The sequence below is a fragment of the Vanellus vanellus genome (assembly GCF_965231255.1).
Source record: "Vanellus vanellus genome assembly, contig: HAP1_SCAFFOLD_343, whole genome shotgun sequence".
NCBI lineage: Eukaryota > Metazoa > Chordata > Aves > Charadriiformes > Charadriidae > Vanellus > Vanellus vanellus.
In genome coordinates, this window is record NW_028127916.1 from 78,621 (window position 1) to 102,437 (window position 23,817).

The 23,817-nt window shown below is 52.5% G+C and overlaps 2 protein-coding genes across 2 annotated transcripts in view; one reads left to right on the plus strand and one right to left on the minus strand.

The window, feature by feature from the left end:
- The window catches only part of LOC309684845 (olfactory receptor 14I1-like), a gene marked incomplete at both ends in the record, with an annotated part of 45,582 nt that overhangs the window by 1,779 nt on the left and 19,986 nt on the right, over positions 1-23,817 (plus strand). The window lies entirely within an intron of this gene.
- LOC309684841 (olfactory receptor 14J1-like) lies at positions 13,420-14,349 on the minus strand (the record flags this gene model as incomplete). The annotated part of the gene is made up of 1 exon (XM_082500688.1): positions 13,420-14,349. One exon carries the CDS (start codon positions 14,347-14,349, stop codon positions 13,420-13,422), a length of 930 nt encoding a protein of 309 aa, XP_082356814.1.

Genomic DNA, 23,817 nt, shown 5'->3' on the forward strand with positions numbered 1-23,817 from the left:
TTCCTCGTTTCCTCGGCGCCAGCACGAGCCCCGGGGCTGATGGTCAGGCTGACCTCCTTGTCTGCCCCCAGGAGCTGCTGTGCCCTTGGGAGGAGCTGGGGCTGTGCGGTGAGTGCCCAGAGCTCTGCATCAGCCTGCGGCGGGCAGTGCTGTGGGGCCAGCCCAGACTGGGCTGCTGGGCTGGGCTGTCCTGGGGAGAGGGCAGGGGAGGTGGGCAGATCTGAGCAGGGGCTGGGGAGGGCTGGGAAGTGGCTGGGAGAGGACAATGGCAGTGTTAGAGCCCTTTCCAGGGAAGACTGAGGCAAAGAAGTCGTTGAGTACCTCAGCCTTCTCCATGTCCCGGGTGACCAGGTCTCCCAGTTCCTTCCCGAGTGGGCCCACGTGTTCCCTAGTCTTTCTTTTTTCACCCACATACCTATAGAAGGCTTTCTTGTTGCCCCTCATGCCCCTGGGCAGATTCACCTCTACCTGGGCTTTAGCTTTCCTAACCTGATACTTGGCTTCTCAGACAATTCCTCCCAGGATACCTGTCCTTGCTTCCACCCTCTGTAGGCTTCCTTTGTTTATCTGAGATTGACCAGGAGCGTCTTGGTCATCCACGCAGGCCTCCTGCTGTCTTTCCCTGACTTCCTCTTTGCCGGGATGTATCGCTTTGTCCCACCAAGCAGATCCCTAAAGAGGCCAAAGTTTATCTCCTGAAGTCCAGGGTAGTGAGCTTACTGTGCACCCTCCTCACCACCTTAATGATCTTAAATTCCACCATCTCAAGGTCACTGACCTTGACCATGACATTCCTCAACAGCCCCTTTTTGTTGGTGAGGACATGGTCCAGCATGGCACCTCTCCTTGTGGGCTCCTCTGTCACTTGGAGAAGGATGTTATCATCAGTGCGTTCCAGGAACTTCCGGGATTGCCTATGCACAGGCGTGTTGTCCTTCCACCAGATATTGGAGTGGTTGAAGTTCCCTCTGAGGACCACGGCTTGTGAACATGAGGCTGCTCCAATCTGTCTATAGAGGGTCTTATCCACTTGTTCTTCCTGGTCAGGGGCCTGTAGCAGAACCCCCCTATAATGCCACCTCTCCATGCCCTCCCTTAAATCTTTACCCATAAGTTCTCGGTCGGCTCCTTATGCATCTGCAGGCAGAGTCCACACACTCCAGCTGGTCCCTCCCCTGCCTGTCCTTCCTGAAGAGCCTGTATCTATCCTTTCCAGCACTCCAGTCATAGGAGCCATCCCACCAGGTCTCCATGATGCTGATTAGATCACCATCTTGCAGGCTAGGGAGTTCCCTCTAAACATGAGAAGGACCTTGTTTACTTTGAGGGTGTCAGAGCACTGGCACAGGCTGCCCAGAGAGGTGGTGGAGTCTCCCACTCTGGAGACATTCAAAACCCACCTGGATGCCATCCTGTGCAACTGCTGTAGGTGCCCTTGCTCGGGCAGGGGGTTGGACTAGATGATCTCCAGAGGTCCTTTCCAAACCTAATGTTCTGTGATTCTGTGACCTGTTGGAGCATGTGCATAGGAGGGCCACAAAGATGACCAAGGGCTGGAGCACCTCTCCTGTGAAGACAGACTGAGGGAGTTGGGGTTGTTCAGCCTGGAGAAGGAAGGCTCTGTGGGGACCTTATAGCAGTCTGTCAGTACCTAAACGGGGCCTACAGGAAAGCTGGAGAGGGACTCTTTATCAAGGAGTGCAGCGATAGGACAAGGAGTAATCATTTTACACTGAAAGTGCGTAGATTTAGATTAGGTCTTAGGAAGAAATTCTTAACTCTTAGGTGGTGAGACACTGGAAGAGGCTGGCTGGAGCGGTTGTTGAGGCCCCATCCCTGGAAGTGTTCAAGGCCATGTTGGACAGGGCTTTAAGCAACCTGATCTAGATGGAGGTGCCCTTGCCAAGGACAGGGGGGGTGGAACTAGTTGATCTTCAAGTCTCTTCCTACTCTGACCATTCCATGAGTCTGTGATTCTCCCCTTGCAGGGATCCCTTCTTCCACTCACAGCTTCTCCCCACAGCAGCGTGGGGAGCTCTGTGGGCAGGCTGAGTGGGGATCCTGGCAGGGGGCAAAGTCCCTGCCCTGGCACACAGGGGGCTCCCTGGAGTGCGCGGACCCTGTTGTGAAGGACAGCCCGGGCCAGCCCTAGCTGCACCCGCAGCTTCCCACCCCTGAAGCCATCCCCAGGAGAAGGCAGCCATCATGACCTTTCCCTCTGACGGTGCAGCAGGGAAGCCCTGCTCTGCAGCATGTCCTCCTTCTCCACCCTAGAGGAGCCAAGACAGACACCGTGACAGCTCCTCTCAGCCACGGCATGTGCCAGCTCTGGAAGACCTGTCCAGGATACTCAGACTACTTTCTTGTCTTATTATTGGGCAGGACATGCAGACAATGGCAGGCAGGGACCTTCTTTACTCTTGGTGGGGGATAGGGTTCAGCTGAGTCAATGGAGGCATCTCATCCTGCGTTTCTATTGCTAGCACCGGAAGGGGACTCAGCTCCCTCCCATGCCTGTCACAAACCCACAGGCGGTGGCACTCCTCTTGCCTCACTTCAGGCAGGCATTAAATAGGCACCTGCATATGAGCTCCTTGTCTCCGCTGCCATGGTAATGAATGAAGATGTAGGGTAGGAGCTGGCTGTTCAGATGAAACACCTGGTGACATTTGAGGTGCCAGAGGTTGTCCAAGGACAGTGGAAGAGAATTGCACCTGTCCCTATTTACTGTTTTTTTTGCAGCCTATGTGACATCTACCCAAATGGTGTCCTGTACCACAGGGAGAGCTCACTTTGTCTGTTTTCCGTCAGCTGGGTTGACTAGATCTTCATTGACTATGATGATGGTTTTCATCCCCACGTTGCCTAATGAGATTCCGGGCAGTTCCTCTCTTTGATGTCCCAACAGAAGCCTGTAGTTTTGCGAGATGCCAAGGCTCTCACACATCACTACATGTGGCTGGCAGGTACCGCACAGGAAAGCCATCCCCGTTCCGAGTGAGTGTGGGACAAACACTCCAGACGGCCCTGCAGACAGGTTCGGTGCCTTTGTGCCAGCCACGGATTGCCCCCACCACAGCGTGGCAAGGTCTGTCCCTTCTCCATTCAGTAGACATAGGGCAGTGCAGGAACACGAGGCACATCACACATGGGCCTACACTCTCAGAATGGTGGGTTTTCTCTCTCCCACATTTGACCTACCCCCTTGAAGACACAGTCAAGGAACAGACCGACAATTTTCACAGTGGGCTGCTCAGCAGCACCTTGTTGTTCATGGAGAGGGCGTCCACGTCCACTTGAAGGCCTTCTGGAGCAACAGAGACAGCATTGACAGCACCCCTGTATCTTGCCAGGGCTGCACTTCCCAGCCCTGTTTCTCTCTGTCCTTGGGGACGGCAGGCTTTGCTCACTCTCTTGACATCCAATCATTTCAACTTTGGGTTTCCATCCCTTTTGGCATGGCTCTTCTCTGAGGCAAAGCCTTTGCAAATAGGGTGTCTGGAACGCTTGGTCCAAGGTTTCTCTCAGTCAGAGCTTGGCCTGGTGCTACACCTGAGGTGCTACACCCCTTACAGGCACTGACGCCCTCAGCCAGGACAAGCTGGAGCCTCTGGTTTTTGACACTGATGGAGTAACTGCCAAGGCGTGGTAGAAGAAGTCACAGAGTTTGGGGTGCTGCAATGGATGGGTTCATAGTTTTCAGTACAGACAGGCTGGAAGGATCGGGGGTGGGTTCCCTCAAAGGGAACAAATTGCTTGGATGTATGGAGCTCCTTCATGGGGCAAGTGACAAATTGGGTGAGCCCTTGTGAGTGGAGGTCAGAGGAAGTGTCAGTAACGGGGCTTTTGTGGTGGGAGATAAGGAAGCCACAGTCAGGGTGGGGCAGTTGGCATAGTCTTTTCTAAGCACCCCAAAGAAGTCTCTGGGTGTAGAAGAAGCCTGGTCCTCCATGGGGACTTTAATGACCTGGCATTTTCTGGAAGGGCAACACCGCAGGATGCAAACAGTCCAGGCAGTTTTGGGACAGCTTCTTTACACAACTGCCAGATGGGCCAACAAGGGCCATGCAAACCCAGATCTGATACTTGCAAGCAAGCAAGAGCTGCTCAGGGATGTGAAGACGGTCTGTTGTGACCCTGAAATGGTGGGGCATGATCTCCTGAGGAGAGGGAGAAAGGAGAATAGAAGACTGCAGATGCTGGTCATCAGTGGAGCAGATTTTGGCTTATTTTGGGGAGAGGTAGCCAGTATCCCATGGTCAGCAGCACTGGTGGGCAGGAAAGCTAAGTATACCTGGTCTTCAAGGACAGCATCCTCCAAACACAGCAAGCTTGTCTATCAAAATTTGCTTGAAACATGGAAGAGAATTCAAGAACTCAACATTATTTCAGGAACAGTTGAAGAAGAAATAAAGATAATGTCTGGTCACAGCTTATCTCAGTAAGACTAGGTGGAGACAGATGTATACTTCACACCCTCTTTGCCTCATGTTTCAGAAACAAGTTCTTCTCAGCCACTGTGCCTCAAGGCAAGACTCCAGAGGTAAACAGCCAGAGGGAGACAAAGTGTCCTCAGCTGTCTGGTCTCTGTCCAGGACATATGCAAAAAAATATGACAATTTACAGAACAGTATCAAAGTTCTGAAAATGAAGACTTCTGACACACTTATTACACCGAGGTCTTTTCTGCATATTTCAACTTCTGCCTCACTTCGTCATTCAGGGGCTGATGCCCACACAGAGGTGCCCACTGCCTCCCAGATTCCCAGGCATAGCTGAAGACCCGATGTGGGACTAGGAAGTGTGACCCCGGGCTGATGGGAGCAGTTGTGGAGCTGCGGCTGGTGGACAGGCAGGGTAGGGCAAAGTATCTGAGTGGAGACAACTGATTTCTCTCCCTCCGGGAGAAAATGAAACCTGGGCAATTGCACCCAAGCTGTCCATCGCTGGAGGAGGATGGGCAAGGAGTGGGTGTGGATGCTGCAGCGTCTGCCTGAAGATGTAACCCAGACTCCTTGGGGTTAGTGCACCTTTGGCCATTCCAAAGAGAGCATGCCGTTCACTTTGTCTCTTTGCTTCCCTCTGTGAATGGAGGGAGCTCGTGACTTCAGCGTGTGCCTCGCTGTGAGCGCATATGAACCAAGAGACTCTGGGGCAGGGAGTGCTTTGGGGGTTCTCGGGATCCGTGCTTGGCACAGAAATGTGTTTGCCTTTGGTCTAAGGCTGTCCTCTGTGGAGAGTGGACTTCAGAGGAGGAAAGGTGGACTTAATGTACAATAGAGTATTTTATTTTCTATTGAACCATGCCTTCCTTTGGTCTCCTTTTTTTCGCTACAAAGAAAATTCTGTGTCTGGGTGCAGTTTATTCCCTAAGTGAAACAGGTGGAAACTGGTGCCAAAGGGCTGAAACCTGCAACTCCAGAGTGTAGCAGAGAAAGCTCAGATTTGAGGAAAGGTGCTGTAAGTCCCAGGTGGCTGATGAGAGAAAGGCGGGGTTGGAGGTGGGGACAAAGGCTGCCCACAGAGTGTCTGACATACAGGGTCTTGACTGCCCTACTCAGTCAGACTCTGTTTGGAGAGGTCCAGTTTCAGTGTCATTTGGAAATTGCTGATATCAATAGACAGAGAAATGAAGCAGACAAATAAAAAAAAAAAAGAAAGAAGGCAGAATGTGAAAGTGTCTGTGAAAGCCCTTGCCGTGTCTCATCAAGCAGGATATTCAAGCGCTGACCCCCACACCCTGGCAATGGGGACTTCTTCCTTCAAGGGATGCTCAGAGCTCCTTCTGGGAGCAGTGCGATGAGGGTGTGTATGTAGGAAACCTCTCGGGCTGTCTGGAGGGTGGGGGAGGAGGCAGCAAAGCAGTGTGTGTGTGAGGAACTGGAGTGCTCTCAGGGGCTCCAGTGGAAGAGTCCACAGCCATAGTGGAAAGGACAAGGATTTCAGTTCTGCTGGGGGAGCAGGGGCATCCTGACCACAGGCTGTCCTACACTGTCCTCTGCCTGTGCCCATTTCTCTGCAGATTTCAACCACCACCCCTGCTTCCCCACCTCATTCCCACCCCGTGCTGGCCCAAGCTTTACTCATGACTCTCTGTCTTCACTAATTCTTCAAACACAAAGCCATGTTTTTCTGAGCTTTTGCCAATGAGTTCCCCATAACCTGTGCAGCTTCTTCCAAAGCCCTCCTAATGCTCCTCTGTCTCCAGAGATGGAGCCACAAGAGGGAACCCCACCCCTGAGCCTTCCAGCCCGTCTGTACTGAGAACTATGTGCCCATCCATTGCAGCACCACAAACTGTTTCATTTCTTCTACTGCACCTTCACAGTGACTCCATCGCTGTCAATGGCAGGGGCTGTGTGGCTGAGTAGCAGCTCCACAGGAAAGGCTGTGGTGGTCCTTGGGTTTCATTTGGTAAAACAGGAGCCATCAGTAAAGACAGCCAACAGCATCCTTTGCTTCTCTTTTCATTCCCTGAAATCACGAGTGCTTCTCTTTTATTCTCCTCATACCCTCCCAAAAGAACAGCCCACCTGTGCTGGTTTGAGGTGAAACAGAACCCCTCTTCTGTTCAGCAACTTTACTTTGCAGCTGAGCCTCTTCAAACTAACTGAACTCTCTGAAATTAACAGCATATTGTGGTGACACTGTTCAGAGTGATAAAACCTGATTAGTTGTAATTTATGCCAAAGAATGGTCTGCAGAATTCTCTTTCTCATACTTATTGGTATAACCCCCAAGGCCAGCTGACTTGGTTCTTTGCCCCATTGGAAGGTCAGAAGCAGAAGAGCATAGAGGAGTTGCACCTGTTGGGAGGAGGGGCCAGGACAGGTGACCCCAAACTGACCATCAGGGTAATCCATCCCATCTGCCTCACGCTCAGTATAAAAGCTGAGGGATCAAAGAGTCAGCTTTTTTCCTTTAGTGGCTGGTGTCCTCGGAGGACTCTGGTTGTTTGTTGGACTTTGATGCCTATCTGTGCATTCCTGAATGCAGTTCCCATCCGTCCCAGAGTTGAGCCTGGGACTTTCCCCAGGCCTGCTGTTGACGTGATTATCATCCTGGGAGCTTGATCCAGTTTAGTATGTATGTCATTATTTCTTTTTTATTTTATTATTAATATTGCATTAAAGTAGTTGACTTCCTGTTAAGTTCACAAGTCTCTTGCTCTCTCTTCTTCCTCTCCCTAGAGAGAGAGGTAGGGGATAGCATGTGTTGTTTGCTGCAGTGGCCAGTGTGGCCCAAAGCACGGTAAGAATAAGGAAACTGTACTGTTAGACTGAAGGCAGTCCTTGCTCCTGCACACGGAATTCCATCCACAAATAACTTGTGTTCATTTAATATTTGGTTGGCTGCCTCCAGGAATTGTCCCTGACACAAACTTGGCTCAACTCAAACAGCATTTTGTCTGGGAAGCCGTCTGAAGGAACAGCCTCATCCCAACTTTGTTCTGTGGTCTGTAAACTGAGGGACACTCTCTGCAGTCAAAGTGGAAGGTTTGTGGGTGATGGTGGTGACCATAATGACCCACCACGCAGCTTTTGGTCTGGCTCTCTGGATGCTCCCAACCAACAGAACTCTGAAGGGCAGTAAATCTGGAATTGGAGCTTACAGACAACACGATGAAAATGCTTTATCTGGTTGGAGCAGGAAAATTTCTGTGAGTGTTTGCCCCTGTAGAGGCAGTATGGGAAGTGCACAGCATCAAATAGATGGTGCAGCTTGAGTGGTGTGAGTAGAATGGTAGAATCTAAGACTTATAGGATAGTTTAGATTGGAAAGGAAATTAAAGATCACCAAATCCCACCCCCACTGCCCTGGGCAAGGACATGTCCCACTAGATCAGATTGCTCCAAGCCCCATGCAACCTGGCCTTGAACACCTCCAGGGATGGGGCAGCCACAGCTTCTCTGGGCAACCCGGGCCAGGGGCTCACCACCCTCATGCGAATTTTTTTTTTCCAAATATCTATTCTAAATCTCCCCTCTTCCAGTTTGAAAACATCCCCCCTCGTCCTACCCCTACATTTTTTTAACGTACTCTTTACCCTTGTGAAAAGTCCCTCCCCAGCTTTCCTGTAGTCCCCCTTCAGATACTGGAAAGCCGCTATATATGACTGACATAAAAACCCCAGCAGCTGTTATTCAAGAACACACCTACTCTGTCCTGTACTTCTAAAAGGTGCTCTAGAGCTAAGACATTCTATATTACCATTTTTGATAATAATTTGATTTCTTCCTCTAAGGCTGTCATACTGTCTGCCTCTTCATTAACGGCTTTTTCTAATTCTCTTGGCACATTTGCAGTAGCCCTTTCTAGTTTTGCAGTCCCTCACTGTGGGATAAAATCTGTTACAGACAGGTGGAACTCAGTGCCACGTTAGCAAAGGCATTTGTGAAAGGCAGGTCCTGCTTGACTAACCTGATCTCCTCCTACAACGTGGTCACGCGCTCAGTGGATGAGGGAAAAGCTGTGGATGTTGTCTATCTGGACTTTAGTAAAGCCTTTGACACCGTTTCCCACAGCATTCTCCTGGAGAAACTGGCTGCTCATGGCTCGGATGGGCACACGCTTTGCTGAGTAAAAAACTGTCTGGAAGGCCGTGCCCAGAGAGTGGTGGTAAACGGAGTTATTTGCAGTTGGCGGGCGGTCAGGAGTGGTGTCCCCCAGGGCTCAGTGCTGGGGCCAGTCCTGTTTAACGTCTTTATCAATGATCGGGATGAGGGGATGGAGTGCCCCCTCAGTCAGTTTGCGGATGACACCAAGCTGGGTGGGAGTGTTGATCTGCCTGAGGGTAGGGAGGCTCTGCAGAGGGATTCGGACAGACTGGACCCATGGGCCAAGGCAGACTGTAGGAGTTTCAATGAGGCCAAACGCCACCTCTCACACTTTGGCCACAACAACCCCCGCCAACGCTACAGGCTTGGGGAGGAGTGTCTGGAAAGCTGCTCACAGAGAGGGACCTCTCTTGTTCGTTGATAGCGGCTGAAAGTGAGGCAGCAGTGTGCCCAGGTGGCCAAGAAGCCCACCGGCATCCTGGCGTGTATCAGGACTATTGTAGCCAGTAGGACCAGGGAGGTGATTTTCCCCCTGTACTGGGCACTGGGGAGGCCGCATCTTGAGTACTGTGTTCACTTTTGGCCCCCTCACCACAAAAAGGACATTGAGGCGCTGGAGCGTGTCCAGAGAAGGGCAACGAAACGGGTGAGGGGTCTGGAGCACATGTCTTATGAGGAGCGGCTGAGGGAACTGCGGTGGTTTAGCCTGGAGAAAAGGAGGCTGAGGGGAGACTTTATCGCTCTCTAAACATATCTAAAAGGAGGTTGCAGAGAGGTGGGGGTCCACCTGTTCTGTCAGGTAACGGGTGTTAGAACAAGAGGAAATGGCTTCAAGTTGCGCTAAGGGAAGTTTTGACTGGATATTAAGAATAATTTCTTTACTGAAAGGGTCATCAGGCATTGGAATGCGTTACCCAGGGCAGTGGTGGAGTCCCCATCCCTGCAGGTGTTTAAGGGTCGTGTAGATATAGTGCTGAGGGATATGGTTTAGTGGTGGGCTTGTCAGTGTTAGGTTAATGATTGGACTATGTGATCTTACAGGTCTTCTCCAATATAGGAAATTCCGTGATATTGTGATTCTGTGATGATGGCCCTGGGACAACTTCCCCGGGGTGTCCATTGAGCACAGGCACAGCCCAGACCCTGCTTGTCTGGTCTGTCATGTTTCTCGCAGGAGCCCGGCTGTGCCAGCACACTGCTATGTGCCCCCACCCTGCACACTCCCACACTTCAGCTCTTCCCTGAGGTTTTTCCTCTCTGGGGCACTTGCCAGCCCCGCCAGCCCACACCCTCCCAGAATCTGGCCACCTCCTGCCCTCTCCCAGCACAGACCAGCAGAGCAGCCCCATTGGCAATGGTCCACCCAGCCTTCATGCTGAGGAGATATCCACCCCAGGCAGCTTGGAGCCCCCCCTGCCAAATGTCCTTCCCAGGATGGCATGAGAGAATTGGCCCAGGGCACCCTCAGGAAGGTCCTTTGGCCCCAGGGACAGGGCAGCCTGCCCCAAGCTTCCCCACCGCAGCAAAGAGTTCCTCTTACCATGTCTGCCCTGCACACACACGGTGCCCTGCTCTTCTCCTGCCACGGCCCATCTTCCCTCAGAGCCTTTTCCCGAAACAGCTCATCCGTGCTGGCCTGGCCAGCCGTTCCTGCACCCCTCTCCAGGCGTCCCACAGCCCCCGAGCTGGTGGTGCAGCTCTGCAGAGCCGGGGGCTGTGGTGCCCAGGGCCATGCTGGTCAGGCTGGGAGGCAGACCCAGCTCGGGTGGCTCCTGCCCCCTCCACCTCAGCACACAGATGAGGCCCCTGCAGCTCCAGAGAAGTTCTCAGGGAAAGGATCTCAGACAAACAAGTCAGTGCAGGGTCCTTCAGTTTTTTAAAAACAAAGAGAGAAAAGCTTCTTATTTACACAAAGTCTGTGGCTCCCACAACACAGACAGACCCTGACATAGCAATAGGATAAAGGATGATTCTTCACTTTTATTGACAGCATTAACAAACCCCAGAAAAGCTAAAAAACACATAAATGAAAGGAAAAATGTATTAAAGACCATCTGGGCCTGTAATGAGTTACATCATGTGTGATATGTAGAAGATGGGCAGTTCATTGCTGCTTCTGACAAGATACCAGTCATCAGTTTCCACAGGGCATCCTTGAGTTCCTGGTTCCTCATGCTGTAGATGAGAGGGTTCACTGCTGGAGTCACCACTGAGTACAGAAATGACACCAACAGGTCCAGAGATGGGGAGGAAATGGAGGGGGGCTTCAGGTAGGCAAACATGGCAGTGCTGATAAACAGGGAGATCACAACCAGGTGAGGGATGCCCGTGGAAAAGGCTTTGTGCCGTCCCTGCTCCGAGGGGATCCTCAGCACAGCCCTCAAGATCTGCACATAGGAAAAGAGAATGAAAGCAAAAGCCCCGAATGCTAGTAAGACACTAAGCACCAGAAGCCCAACTTCCCTGAGGTAGTCTGAATGTGAGCAGGAGAGCTTGAGGATGTGGGGGATTTCACAGAAGAACTGGTGCAGGGCATGGCCCTGGCAGAGGGGCAGTGAAAATGTATTGGCCGTGTGCAGCACAGCATAGGGGAAACAGTGCCCCAGGCAGCTGCTGCCATGCGGACACAAGCTCTGCTGCCCAGGAGGGTCCCGTAGTGCAGGGGACGGCAGATGGCAACGTAGCGGTCATAGGCCATGATGGTGAGAAAAGAAAACTCTGCTGAAATGAAAAAGACAAACAGCAAGGCCCGTGTAGCATATCCTGCATAAGAGATGACCCTGGTGTCCCAGAGGGAATAGCCACGACTTTGGGGAGAGTGGTGGAGATGGAGCCCAGGTCAAGAACAGAGAGGCTGAGGAGGAAGAAGTACATGGGGGTACTAGGAAGACCGAGTGGATAAGGTCCTCTATAGACAGATTGGAGTAGGCTCACATTCACAAGCCCTGGTCCTCAGAGGGAACTTTAGCCACCCTGATAGTTGTTGGAAGGAAAGCACAGCAGCGCATAGGCAATCCAGGAGGTTCCTGGAACACATTAACGATTACATCCTTCTCCAAGTGACAGCAGAGCCAATGAGGAGAGGTACCATGCTGGACTTTGTCCTGACCAAGAAAGAGGGGCCCATGGGGAATGTCATGGTCCAGGGCAGCCTTGGCTGCAGTGACCTTGAGATGGCAGATTCTGAGATCTTTAAAGCGGCTAGGAGAGCACACAGTAAGCTCGCTATCCTGGACTTCAGGAGAGCAGACTTCGGCCTCTTCAGGGATCTGCTTGGTGAATTACATTGGGACAAAGCCCTGGAAGGAAGAGGGGCCCATGAAAGTTGGCTAATATCCAAGGGCTACCTCAGCCAAGCTCAGGAGCAATACATCCCGGCAAAGAGGAAGTCAGGCAAAGACAGCAGGAGGCCTGTGTGGATGACCAAGCAGCTCCTGGTCAATCTCAGAAACAAAGGAAGCCTACAGAAGGTGGAAGCAAGGACAGGTAGCCTGGGAGGTATTTTCTGAGCAGCCAAGTATCAGGTTAGGAAAGCTAAAGCCCAGGTAGAGGTGAATCTGGCCAGGAGCATGAGGGGCAACAAGAAAGCCTTCTATAGGTATGTGGGTTACCAAAGGAAGACTAGGGAACACGTGGGCGCACCCAGGAAGGAACCGGGAGACATGGTCACCTGGGACATGGAGAAGGCTGAGGTACTCAACGACTTCTTTGCCTCAGTCTTCCCTGGAAAGGGCTCTAACACTGCCGTTGTCCTCTCCCAGCCACTTCCCAGCACTCCCCAGCCCTCCCCAGCTCTGCCCACCTCCCCTGCCCTCTCCCCAGGACAGCCCAGCCCAGCAGCCCAGTCTGGGCTGGCCCCACAGCACTGCCCGCCGCAGGCTGATGCAGAGCTCTGTGCACTCACCGCACAGCCCCAGCTCCTCCCAAGGGCACAGCAGCTCCTGGAGGGCAGACAAGGAGGTCAGCCTGCCCATCAGCCCCGGGGCTCGTGCTGGTACCGAGGGAATGAGGAAAAAGAGGCTGGTCACTCTCGGCCTCTCCGGAATTCATGTTGTGCGTGATCCCCAGCCCTGACTGAATTTGCCCCCTTGTCTCCCCAGTCAGCCCCACGCCCCAGGACAGCACAGCAGACCTGGCCCTGGGGTTCCCTCAGGCACCTCCTGTGTCTCCCCACTCTCCCCTCCCTGTGCCTGATGAGTCCCTGCTGACTCCCTCGGCACTGCAGCGTCCTTGTGCGTGGACACATTGATTCAGTGCTTTATATTAGTGGATTTCAACTTTGAGGGTGTTTCACCTTCAGAGTCTCCATCCGTTCCATCTCAAGGGCAAGTGTTGAGTCCCTAATCCCGCCTCTCTTCCTGCCTGAGATACATTTCCAGAACGTCCAGTATATGCCATCAGTCCTGTCATACATGAAGAAGACTGAGGAGATAATGGGAGCTCATGGACCGTCTCCCCTTCTATTGGCTACTAAGAAGAGCGCTTTTAAATCCAGAATATTTGGTGAAGTGGAAACCAATTGTACCATGAGCTTAGCTCCAGAAACATTGAAAACACAAGGAGAAGAGATTCATTAAAATATTGATTCCTTGAACATGTTCTTGGAAGAAACTTTGGAGGAACAGCCCATCCTTCAGGCACGGCACTTGGGAGATGCCCTTTTATTGAAGAGCTGTTATCTGTCAGGCCACACCTGACTCAGTGTTGTGCAAGGGTCAGACACAGTAGGATCAAGCCTTAAGACAAGCAGCATAAACTCAGAAAATTATCTATAAGCAGGATTATCACGAGAGAAAAAAAGCAGACTCACAGCCTAAGATAAGCCTTGGGCAATGTGCATGGAAGGGGCAGCAGGTTATTGTCAGCGAAACAGTGTCCATTGGGCCTGTTTCCGTACGGCATCCTTGAGCTCCTGGTTCCTCATGCTGTAGATGAGGGGGTTCACTGCTGGAGGAACCACCGAGTACAACACTGCCACCACCAGGTCCAGAGATGGGGAGGAGATGGAGGGGGGCTTCAGGTGGGCAAACACTCCAGTACTGATAAAGAGGGAGACCACGGCCAGGTGAGGGAAGCATGTGGAAAAGGCTTTGAGCCGTCCCTGCTCAGAGGGGATCCTCAGCACTGCCTTCAAGATTTGCACATAGGACAGCACAATGAATACAAAGCACAAAAATACTAAACAGACACAAACTACAATCAGCCCAACTTCCCTGAGGTAGGAGTGTGAGCAGGAGAGCTTGAGGATGTGGGGGATTTCACAGAAGAACTGGTGCAGGGAATTGCCCTGGCAGAGGGGCAGTGAAAATGTATTGGCCGTGTGCAGGAGAGAATAGAGAAACCCACTGCCCCAGGCAGCTGCTGCCATGTGGACACAAGCTCTGCTGCCCAGGAGGGTCCCGTAGTGCAGGGGATGGCAGATGGCAATGTAGCGGTCATAGGCCATGACGGTGAGGAGAAAATACTCAGCTGAAATAAAAATGAGAAAGAAAAAGAGCTGGACAGCACATCCTGCATAGGAGATGGCCCTGGTGTTCCAGAGGGAGTTTGCCATGGCTTTGGGGAGCGTGGTGGAGATGGAGCCCAGATCAAGAACAGAGAGGTTGAGGAGGAAGAAGTACATGGGGGTGTAGAGGCGGTGGTCGCAGGCGATGGCGGTGATGATGAGGCCGTTTCCCAGGAGGGCAGCCAGGTAGATGCCCAGGAAGAGCCCGAAGGTCAAGAGCTGCAGCTCTCGTGTGTCTGTGAATGCCAGGAGGAGGAAGTGGGTGATGGAGCTGCTGTTGGACATTTCCTGCCTCTGGGTATCTCTTATTCTTAACTGTGACTATCTGTTAAGGAGGAAAAGACAGTACTGAGTCAGAGCAGACTTCTCCCAGCAAAATGGATTGCATATGTCTTTGCAGCCCCACATTCAGACCCTCTTTTCAGGAGCACCTCTCTGCAGCTCCCTCACTTGAGCTCCGGCTTTTGCTGGCTGAAGCTGCCACTGGGAGCAGGGTAATGGGCTCCGGAGGAGTCCTCCTTGCTGTGCAGCAAGAGGGAACTAGGACGGCAGGGCTATCTCCAATTAAATGTAATTGTGTTATATCAAAGAGCTTTTCAGTGTTGTTGTCGGCAATTTGCCCAACTGCACAGCAGAGGAGAGGGGATTTTGTTTTCTCTGTTTTGTTCTGGTTGTACCTGCCACATTTCGGAGCGGTTTGGGATGGCTGAAATCCCTGACATTTCTAATGCACTCCAGGTGAAGTCTTGTGGGTCCTGAGAGGCAAAGGGAGAGTCCCTTAGTGCAGAGAGAGGAGAGCAGCTCTGCCCATCAGTCCCCTTTACCACTGCCCTGTGCTGGCAGCTTGCAGCTGGAGGAGGATCCCTCTCAGGTGTTGCGATCAAAAGAAGCAGGACACTGCGGAGAAGAGAGGAATGCAGGTTCAAAGGGGAGATATACAGGCTCATTGCCTTTTCTCATCTCTCCCCTCCCAGACTGGGACCAGGAGGGATCATTGCAGCTGCCCACGTACAGCTGCCCAGCAGCATTTCCATGGCCTGAGCACCGAGATGTCTTCTCCATGTGGATCCGAGTGAGCACAGAGATACTATGGGAGAGCTGTGCCCTTCTGGAGAGCACCCTACAGCCCCACAGGACTCCTCAGGGAAATAGTTGATGTCCTTAAGTTGCCTGGAGGAGTCCTGGGCACATTGCTCCCACAGACACGACTGCAGAGCAGGACCCAAAGGGTCGGCATCTGAACGGGAGCTGAATCTGCCACCTGCAACCCTCACCCCCCGCACTGACTCAGTTTATCCTCAGTTTATCCAACGGTGAGAACAAGGGCAGCTCAGGCAGGAGGGGACGGCATTGAAATGCCACAACACTCCTGACAAGGGAGGAGGGACATGCTAGGCAGATGGCAATCCGGGGTTCGTCCTTTGCTGGGCTCTGGCTGCTGCAGGGTCAATGCGTGCCCGAGACCCCGTGGGCTGGAGAGCAGAGATGTGCCCAGGCTGGGAATGGAGACCAGGCAGCAGCTGCCCAGGGGAAGGTGTCTGTGCTTCAGGGACAGCACAGATGGGCCCACATCCCCCTCACCAGTGTTTCAGGCAGCAGCTCCCTCTCACTCCCTGCCCGTGTCTCTGCTGCCGGCAGCCGTCCCAGGGTCCCCGGCTCAGCTCCCGCTCAGTGCTCACAAACCCCATCCCACTGCTGTGCGCCCACCTCTGCCTGCCAACACCTCCAGGGACGGGGCGCTGCCCAGGGGCATCTCTGAGTGTGCGGGAGCTAAAAACCTGTTCACAGCAAACCTGATGTGGCTGCAAAGGGGAAGATGCTGCTGAGTTGGTGTGTTGCCCCAGAGGTCCTCTGAAAAATATCATGAGGTAGAGCTCACCCAGGCTACACTCTCTTGAGGGCAGAAGCCCTGACCTGCTCATCCCTACCCTACCATGTTGGGGATCACTCCTTCCACCCACAGCTTCTCCCTACAGCGCCGTGGGAGCTCCCCGGGCAGGCGCAGAGCTGACCCTGGCAGGCGGCAGAGTCCCTGCCCCGGCACACAGCCCCCGGGGTGGAGGGACCCTGCTGGCAAGGACAGCCCTGCCCACCCCTGCCTGCACACCCACCTTCACAGCCCTTCGACCATTCCTGGGAGAGGGCAGCCGTCATGCCCTGTGCCTCTGATGGTGCAGCAGGGAAGCCCCAATCTAGACAATGTCCTCTTCTTCCACAGCAGAGAAGTTGTGAGCATCCTCCTGAAAGATCCCACGGGCTGTGGGAGGTGCCAGCTGTTGGAGATCTCTCCAGCTACTGCAGCTGCTCTGCTTTGGGAAGAGTTCTACCCCAATTCACCCTCAGCATCCTCCCTCTCCAGACTGCCCTTAACCTCTCTCTGCCTCCCTGCTCTGCCCTCGCTGCCTGCAGGCAGTGCCCTCAGCCCTGCTGCGCTGTGCAGAGGAGCTGCTCCTGGGCAGAGCTGTCTCTCTGCAGCGCTGCCCGCTTGCCAGAAGCTCCCTCTGGCCCAGCAGCCTGGCCCAGTTTGGCAGCAGAGGACCAGCCCACGGTGGCACTCTCTCTGTCCCCTCTGGGCTCCCTCAGAGATGTCCCTGGGGCTCCAGGGGAACCACCTGGGAAACAAGCTGAAGTCATCGCTGATGTTTTCTCCCTCTGCTGGGCAGAGAAACTTCTTCCTTGCAGTGCCATTTCCCTTTCGGAGACAGAGTTATGTCCAAGAATCCCCTCTTCTTGCCCCACTAGGAGACAGCACACCCAGGCAGTGAAAGGCAGGAGTCTCCTGTACCTCCTGTACCCATGCAAAGCACAGGTGACACATGAGGTGCCAGAGGTGGTCTAAGACACGTGCTCGTAACTGATGGAAATATTAATAGGGACAGGGCAGTGTCTGGAGTCATCGTTTTGAGGCTGGTGGGGCATGGTGGTGACACTCTCTCTCCTCCACCAGCTGTCTTTACCCCATCTCCTTTGGCACCCATGGCCCGTTTCTCACAGACACCCCTACAGTGCCCAACCTCATTCAGGGCAGCTGCTCCATTGGAAGGTGACCTACACCCTGTGGCGCTACAGGAGGCGCCAGGGCTCTCCTGCACAGCCGCATGCAGCCAGCAGGGACAGCACAAGACCTGCAAGAACACGATTGCCATTCAGAGCAGCCGTGTAACACACCCCAAGAGAACCTCTGGAACGTTCAGTGCTTTCATTCAGGCAGCTGCAGTGAGGCAAGTCCTGTCCCATCTCTATCCAGTAGATGTAGTAAGTGCTTCTCCCACAGCCTTTAGTCATCCCTTTGATGATGCAATCATGGAACAGAGCAATGATTTACCCCATGTTCTTGGATCACAGGATGTCCATCGCCGAGGACATTTTCCAAAGCACCTTGTCTTTCCTGGAGATCAGCTTCCCCTTGCACCACAGGCCCTGCAGGCCTGCAGAGACATCCCAGAGAGCAAAGCCCTCTCCTGCCACGGCTGCACAGTCCAGCCCTGCTTCTCTCTGGTCCTGAGGGTTTGCTCTCCTTCGGGTCACCTCATTTCCTCTTTCTATTGCCATCTGCCATCCACCCCTGCATGCTCTGAACAAAACCTTTGCTTTGCATAGGACCTTGGGCACTTGGCACCAGCTTTCTTTGTTACACATCTGAGTGTGGTCCTCGTACCTTGGCTGAGGTCCAGCACAACTCTGCTCTGACCTAAAGAACCTATAATGAGGGAGAAGAAGGGGACAAATTCTTATCTTATTTACATCTCCATTTCACAGCTAAATGGAGAAGTTGAAACACATGCGGAAAAGGCCTTTATCTAAGGTGTGTGTAAGAAGTCCTCCTCTTGAGAACTTTGATGTTGGTCTGTACATTCTCATGTTTTTCATAAGACAGACCAGCAAGATGATACTTTCTCTGCTCCTATGTACGTAGAGATTTGTGCAGCCATCTGCAAAAACACATTTCCTCCAACAAACTGAATGTAGAAAGTGTGTTCCGAGAACATGTTTCTATCAGGACGTTTCACATCTAAATAGCGCCGGGAGCAATGAAGTTTGGGTAAACTGGATAGATCCTGCTTTTATTTCTTTGCTATCCAACATTGCCCCCACCTGCTAGCGCTTCCCTCCTGACATCCCTTTCTTTGAGAGGGTCAGTGCTAGATGGCAACTGATCCACATATTGCCCGAGTTCATCCAGTCACTTTCTCTTCCAGGCACACAGAAAAGCAATCCAAGGGGACATGACCTGGGACATGTTCCTCATTGTCGTGGTTTAGGCCAAATCCACCACTGGGGACCCGAGGGACCCCAGACGGGACCGACAGATGCTCCCCTCTACCTCTCTTCAAAGAGAGAGGCAGAGGAGGAGAAAGAGACTTACGAGTTTAGAAGAAACTAAGCTACTTTAATGAAATATTAATAATAAAATAAAAAGAAATAATGAAAAATATATACAAAACCGTATCAAGCTCCCGAGATGACAGTCATGTCACCGGCTGGCGCTGGGGCAGTCCCAGGCTGGACTCAGTGATGGACGGGAACTGGATTCCGGATCTGGATTCAGGATCGGGATCACAGGTAGACGAACAGAGTCCTCCTCAGACGTCAGCCATTGAAGGAAGAGCCCGTGACCCTTTGATCCCTCAGCTTTTATACTGAGCATGAGGCAGATGGGATGGAATACCCTGTTGGTCAGTTTTGGGTCACCTGTCCTGTCCGCTCCTCCCTGCAGGTGGGACCCCACTATGCTTTTCCGCTTCCGACCCTCCAACGTGGCATATAACAAAGTTGGTTGGCCTTGCGTGTTAGAGCAATGAGTATAAGCAGGAGCCTCTCTGCATACCATGCCTGGGCATCAGCTATAAACAATTGGTCTGATCACTCTGAGAGAGTGAACATTGTCTGCACAATATGCAGTTAATTTCAGTAGTTAGAAGAGGCCCAGCTAAGAAGCGAAGTTACTGAACAAAATTGGTTCTCTTTTACCTCACACCAGGACACTCATCTAAAGTGAAGCTAAGCAGCCTCAGCTCCCCAGCTCATCCTCTGGATCTTTTGGAAAGATGCATGCCACGTTGCTTTTTGCAGTTGTCATGGAGTCCCACAGCCTCCAGGACCTTTCCAAGATGATAGAGAGTGGCCTCACTGTGCCATTCTCTTCCTTTCTCGGCACCCTTGCATGCTACCTCTTTTCCCACATACTGGTACTGGTTGACTTTGCCCAAATCACCTTTGATTTGATTCCCATCCAGCCCTGGCTCTTCTCCTCCAGAGTCTTGCCTTGAGGCACCAAGGCCTGGGAGACCTTGCTGGGGAAATCTGAGGCAAGACACACATGGAGTATCTCAGTTCTATCTACGCTGGCTCCTACTCAATTCAGCAGTGTCCAGTCAATATCTTTGTTTTCTTCTTTAATTGCTCCTGAGGTAGGCAAAGATCATTATGATTCCCCTGAATTTGCCCTCAGGTTTCAACTGGGTTTTGATACAGACAAATGCTTGGAAGATGCTGTCCTTGAAGACCAGCTGTAGTGAGCTCTGCTGTCCTTCAGTGCTGCTGCTGATTGGATCCCCACTAAAACTGCCCAGAACAGTCCCAAGTCTGGTCTCTAATGCCCAGCATCTGCAGTCTTCTATTCTTGTCCCTCCCTCCCCTCGGGACCTGGGACCCCCCTGTTTCGGGGTCATGACAGCCAATCTTCACATCCCGCACCAGCTCTTCTTTGCTTGCAAGGATCAGATCCGGGTTTGTATTACCCCTGTTGACCCATCTGGTCGCTGTGCTAAGGTGTTGTCCTCAGACATTCCAGAAACTGCCTGCAGTGTGCACGCTGCCGTATTCCCCTTCCAGAAAATGCCCGGGGCACTGCAGTCCCCAGGGAGACTCGGGCTTCTACAGCCAGAGACTTCCTTGGCATGCTGAGCAAAGGCTATGCCCACTTCCTCGCCCTGCCTGCAGGTTCCTGAACTCCCACTATGGGAGGCCACTTCTGCTAGCCTCTCCTCTGACCTTCCCTTACAGGGGCTCATCAAACTTTTCACCTGGTCCACAGAGTAGCTCCATACATCCAGCAAACCTCTTCACTTTCAGTGAACCCCACCCCAGATCCTTCCTGCCTGTCTCTCCTGGAAAGCCGAATCATAGAGTCATAGAATGGCTTAGGCTGGAAGGGACCTTGAAGATCATCCAGTTCCAACCCCCCTGCTCTTGGCAGGGACATGTTCCACTACACCAGGTTGCTCAAAGTCCCATCCAGCCTGGCTTTAAACACCTCCAGGGATGGGGTAACCATAGCTTCTCCGGGGAACCTGGGCCAGTGCCTTACCACCATTGAAATGAAAAATTTCTTCTGAATATCTAATCTAAATTTCCCCTCTTCCAGTTTAAAGCCATACCTCCTGGTCATATCACTACATGCCCTTGTAAAAAGTCCCTCCCTGGCTTTCCCGTAGACCCCCTTTAAGTACTGCAAAGTCGCAATGAGGTCTCCCTGGAGCCTTCTCTTCTGCAGGCTAAACAACCCCAACTCTTTCAGCCTGTCCTCAGAGGAGAGGTGCTCCAGCCCTTGGATCAACTTTGCGTCCCTCCTCTGGACCCGCTCTGACAGGTCCATGTCTTTCCTCTGTTGGGGGCTCCAGAGCTGGATGCAGTAGGCTAGGTGGGCTCTCACCAGAGCAGTTCCCTTGACCTGCTGGCCACGCTGCTTCTGATGCAGCCCAGGATGCGGTTGGTTTTCTGAGCTGCAAGCACGCATTGACAGCTCATTTCGATCTTCTCATCAATCAGCACCCCCAGGTCCTTCTCCTCAGGACTGCTTCCAGCCATTCTCTGCCCAGCTTGGATTTGTGCTTGGGATTGCCCCAACCCAGATGTAGGACCTTGCACTTGGCCTTGTTGAACTTCATGAGGTTGGCATGGGCCCACCTCTCCAGGCTGTCCAGGTCCCTCTGGATGGTATCCCTTCCCTCCAGTGTGTCTACCTCACCACACAGCTTGGTATCATCAGCAAACTTGCTGAGGGTGCGCTCGATCACACTGTCCATGTCACCAACAAAGATATTGTCCCAGTACCAACCCCTGAGGAATGCAACTCATCACTGCTCGCCACTTGGACATCGAGCCGTTGACCACAACACTTTGCGTGTGACTGTCCAGCCAGTTCTTTATCCACCAAGTGGTCCATCTGTCGAATCCATGTCTCTTCAATTTAGAGACCAGGATATCGTGTGGGACAATGTCAAAGGCTTTGCACAAGTCCAGGCAGGTGACATCAGTTGCTTTTCCCTTGTCCAGTACCACTGTAACGCGTTCATAGAAGGGCACCAAATTTTGTCAGGCATGACTTGCCCTTGGTGAAGCCATGCTGGATGCTACCTATCACCTCCTTATTTTCTATGTGCCTCAGCAGAGTTTCCAGGAGGATCTGCTCCATGATCGGGCCAGGCACAGGGGTGAGACCGACTGGCCTGTAGTCCCCCAGGTCTTCCTTATTTCCCTTTTTGAAAACAGGGCTTATGTTTCCCCTTGGCCAGTCAGCAGGAAGCTCACCAGACTGCCACGACTTCTCAAATATGAGGGTCAGTGGCTTAGCAACTTCGTCTCCCAGTTCCCTCAGGACCCGCGGATGTGTCTCATCAGGTCCCATGGACTTGTGCACCTTCAGGTTCCTCAGGTGGTTTATACATGATCTTCACCTACAGTGGGTGGTTCTTCACTTTCCCACTCCTTGCCTTTGCCCTCTGCATCATGGGCAGTGCGGCTGCCGTCTTTGCCAGTGAAGACTGAGGCAAAATAGTCATTGAGGACCTCAGCTTTGTCTCTGTCCCGGGTGACCAGTTCTTGCATTTCCTTCCGGAGAGGGCCCACATCTTCCCTAGTCTTTCTTTTCTCGCTGACATACTTAAAGAAGGATTTTTGTTTGTCTTGATGCCCCTGGCCAGATTTAGTTCAATCTGGGCTTTAGCTTGCCTAACCTGATCCGGGGCTGCTTGAACAATTTCTCTGTATTCCTCCCAGGCTTCCCGCCCCTGTTTCCACCCCCTATAGGCCTCCTTTTCACTTGTGAGCATGTCCAGGAGCTCCTTGTTCATCCACGCAGGCCTCCTGGCTTTTCTGCCTGCCTTCTTCTTTGTAGGGATGCATGACTCCTGAGCTTGGAGAAGGTGAGCCTTGAATATTAACTGGCTTACTTGGGCCCTTCTTCCCTCCAGCGCTTCATCCCATGGCACTATACCAAGCAGATTCTTCAAGAAGCCACAGTCAGCTCTGCTAAAGCCCAGGGTGGTCAGCTTGCTGCGCACCTTCCTCGCTGCCTTGATGATCTCAAACTTGACCATTTCATGGTCATGGCAGCCCAGGCTGCCCTTGAGCTTGACACTGCCTACCAGCCCCTCCTCGTTGGTAAGGACAAGGTCCAGCAGAGCTCCTCTCCTTGTTTGCTCCTCTACCACTGGGAGAAAGACGTTGTCAATACAATCCAAGAACCTCCTGCACTGCCTATGCCCTGCTGTGTTACCCTTCCAACAGATGTCAGCAAACTTGCTGAGGGTACACTCTGTCCCCTCATCCAGGACGTTGATTAACATGTTGAACAAGACTGGCCAGTACTGACCCCTGGGGAGCACTGCTGCTGACAGGCCTCCAACTAGACTCTCCTCCAAACACTATTCTATCAGCCTCATTCCCCACAGTATTCTTGTGTCCAGTTAGGACATTATGGTCTGATTGGGTGGATAAGTACATGGGTAATAACTGAGATGAATAATCGGGCTTGGAGGAACTTGGTGAATGCATAGTGTTCTGCCCAGAGGGATGTATCTAGTCGGGTTCCACCATGTTTCAAGGGCTTTTAATTACCCAAAGGAGATGAGAAAATGCTTTTCTTATAGCATTTGTAGATGACACCTCATTGAGGAGAGCAGACACTATATTAGAGGGCAGGGTTGCCATCCCAAGGGACCTAGACAGGCTTGAAGGACAGGCCAACAGTAACATCATGTTATCCAACAAGGACAGATCTAAAGTTCTTTCGCTGAGGTTGACTAAGGGCCTGAAGTGACAGAGGGCAGGGACTGCCTAGGTTGGTATCAGCACTGCAGGAAAGGCTCCGGTTATCCTTCGGTTTCATTAGGGAAAACATGAAGCCATCAGCAAAGGCCAAAAGCATCCTGGGTGGTATGAGCAGGAGCACAGCCAGTGGGAGTGATTATCGCCCTGGGCTCAGCACATTTGAGAACAGATCCAGAATACTCCCCCAGGTTCTGACCTCCTGCAATGCCTGAGAGACACTGGTAAACTGGAGCCCATTCAGTGGAGGGCCACCAAGATGGTCAGGGTTGGAGCACTTCTGCTGTGAGAAGAAGATGAAAAAGCTGGGCTTGTCCAGCTGGAAGAAAGGAAGATCTTGGGGGAACATGCAGCAGCATGTCCCAGTGGACAACAGGATGCCCATGAGCCAGCAATGTGTCTTGTTGGCTGAGAAGGCCAATGGCATCCTGGGGTGCATTAAGCAGAGTGTGGCCGGCAGGTCGAGGGAGGTCATCCTCCCCCTCTGCTCTGCCCTGGTGAGGCCTCATCTGGAGTACTGTGTCCAGTTCCGGGCTCCCCAGTTCAAGAAGGACAGGGAACTGCTGGAGACGGTGCAGCAAAGGGCTACGAAGATGATGAGGGGATTGGAACATCTCTCTTATGAGGAAAGGCTGAGGGACATGGGGCTTTTTAGTCTGGAGAAAAGGAGACTAAGAGGGGACCCTATCTATGCTTATAAAT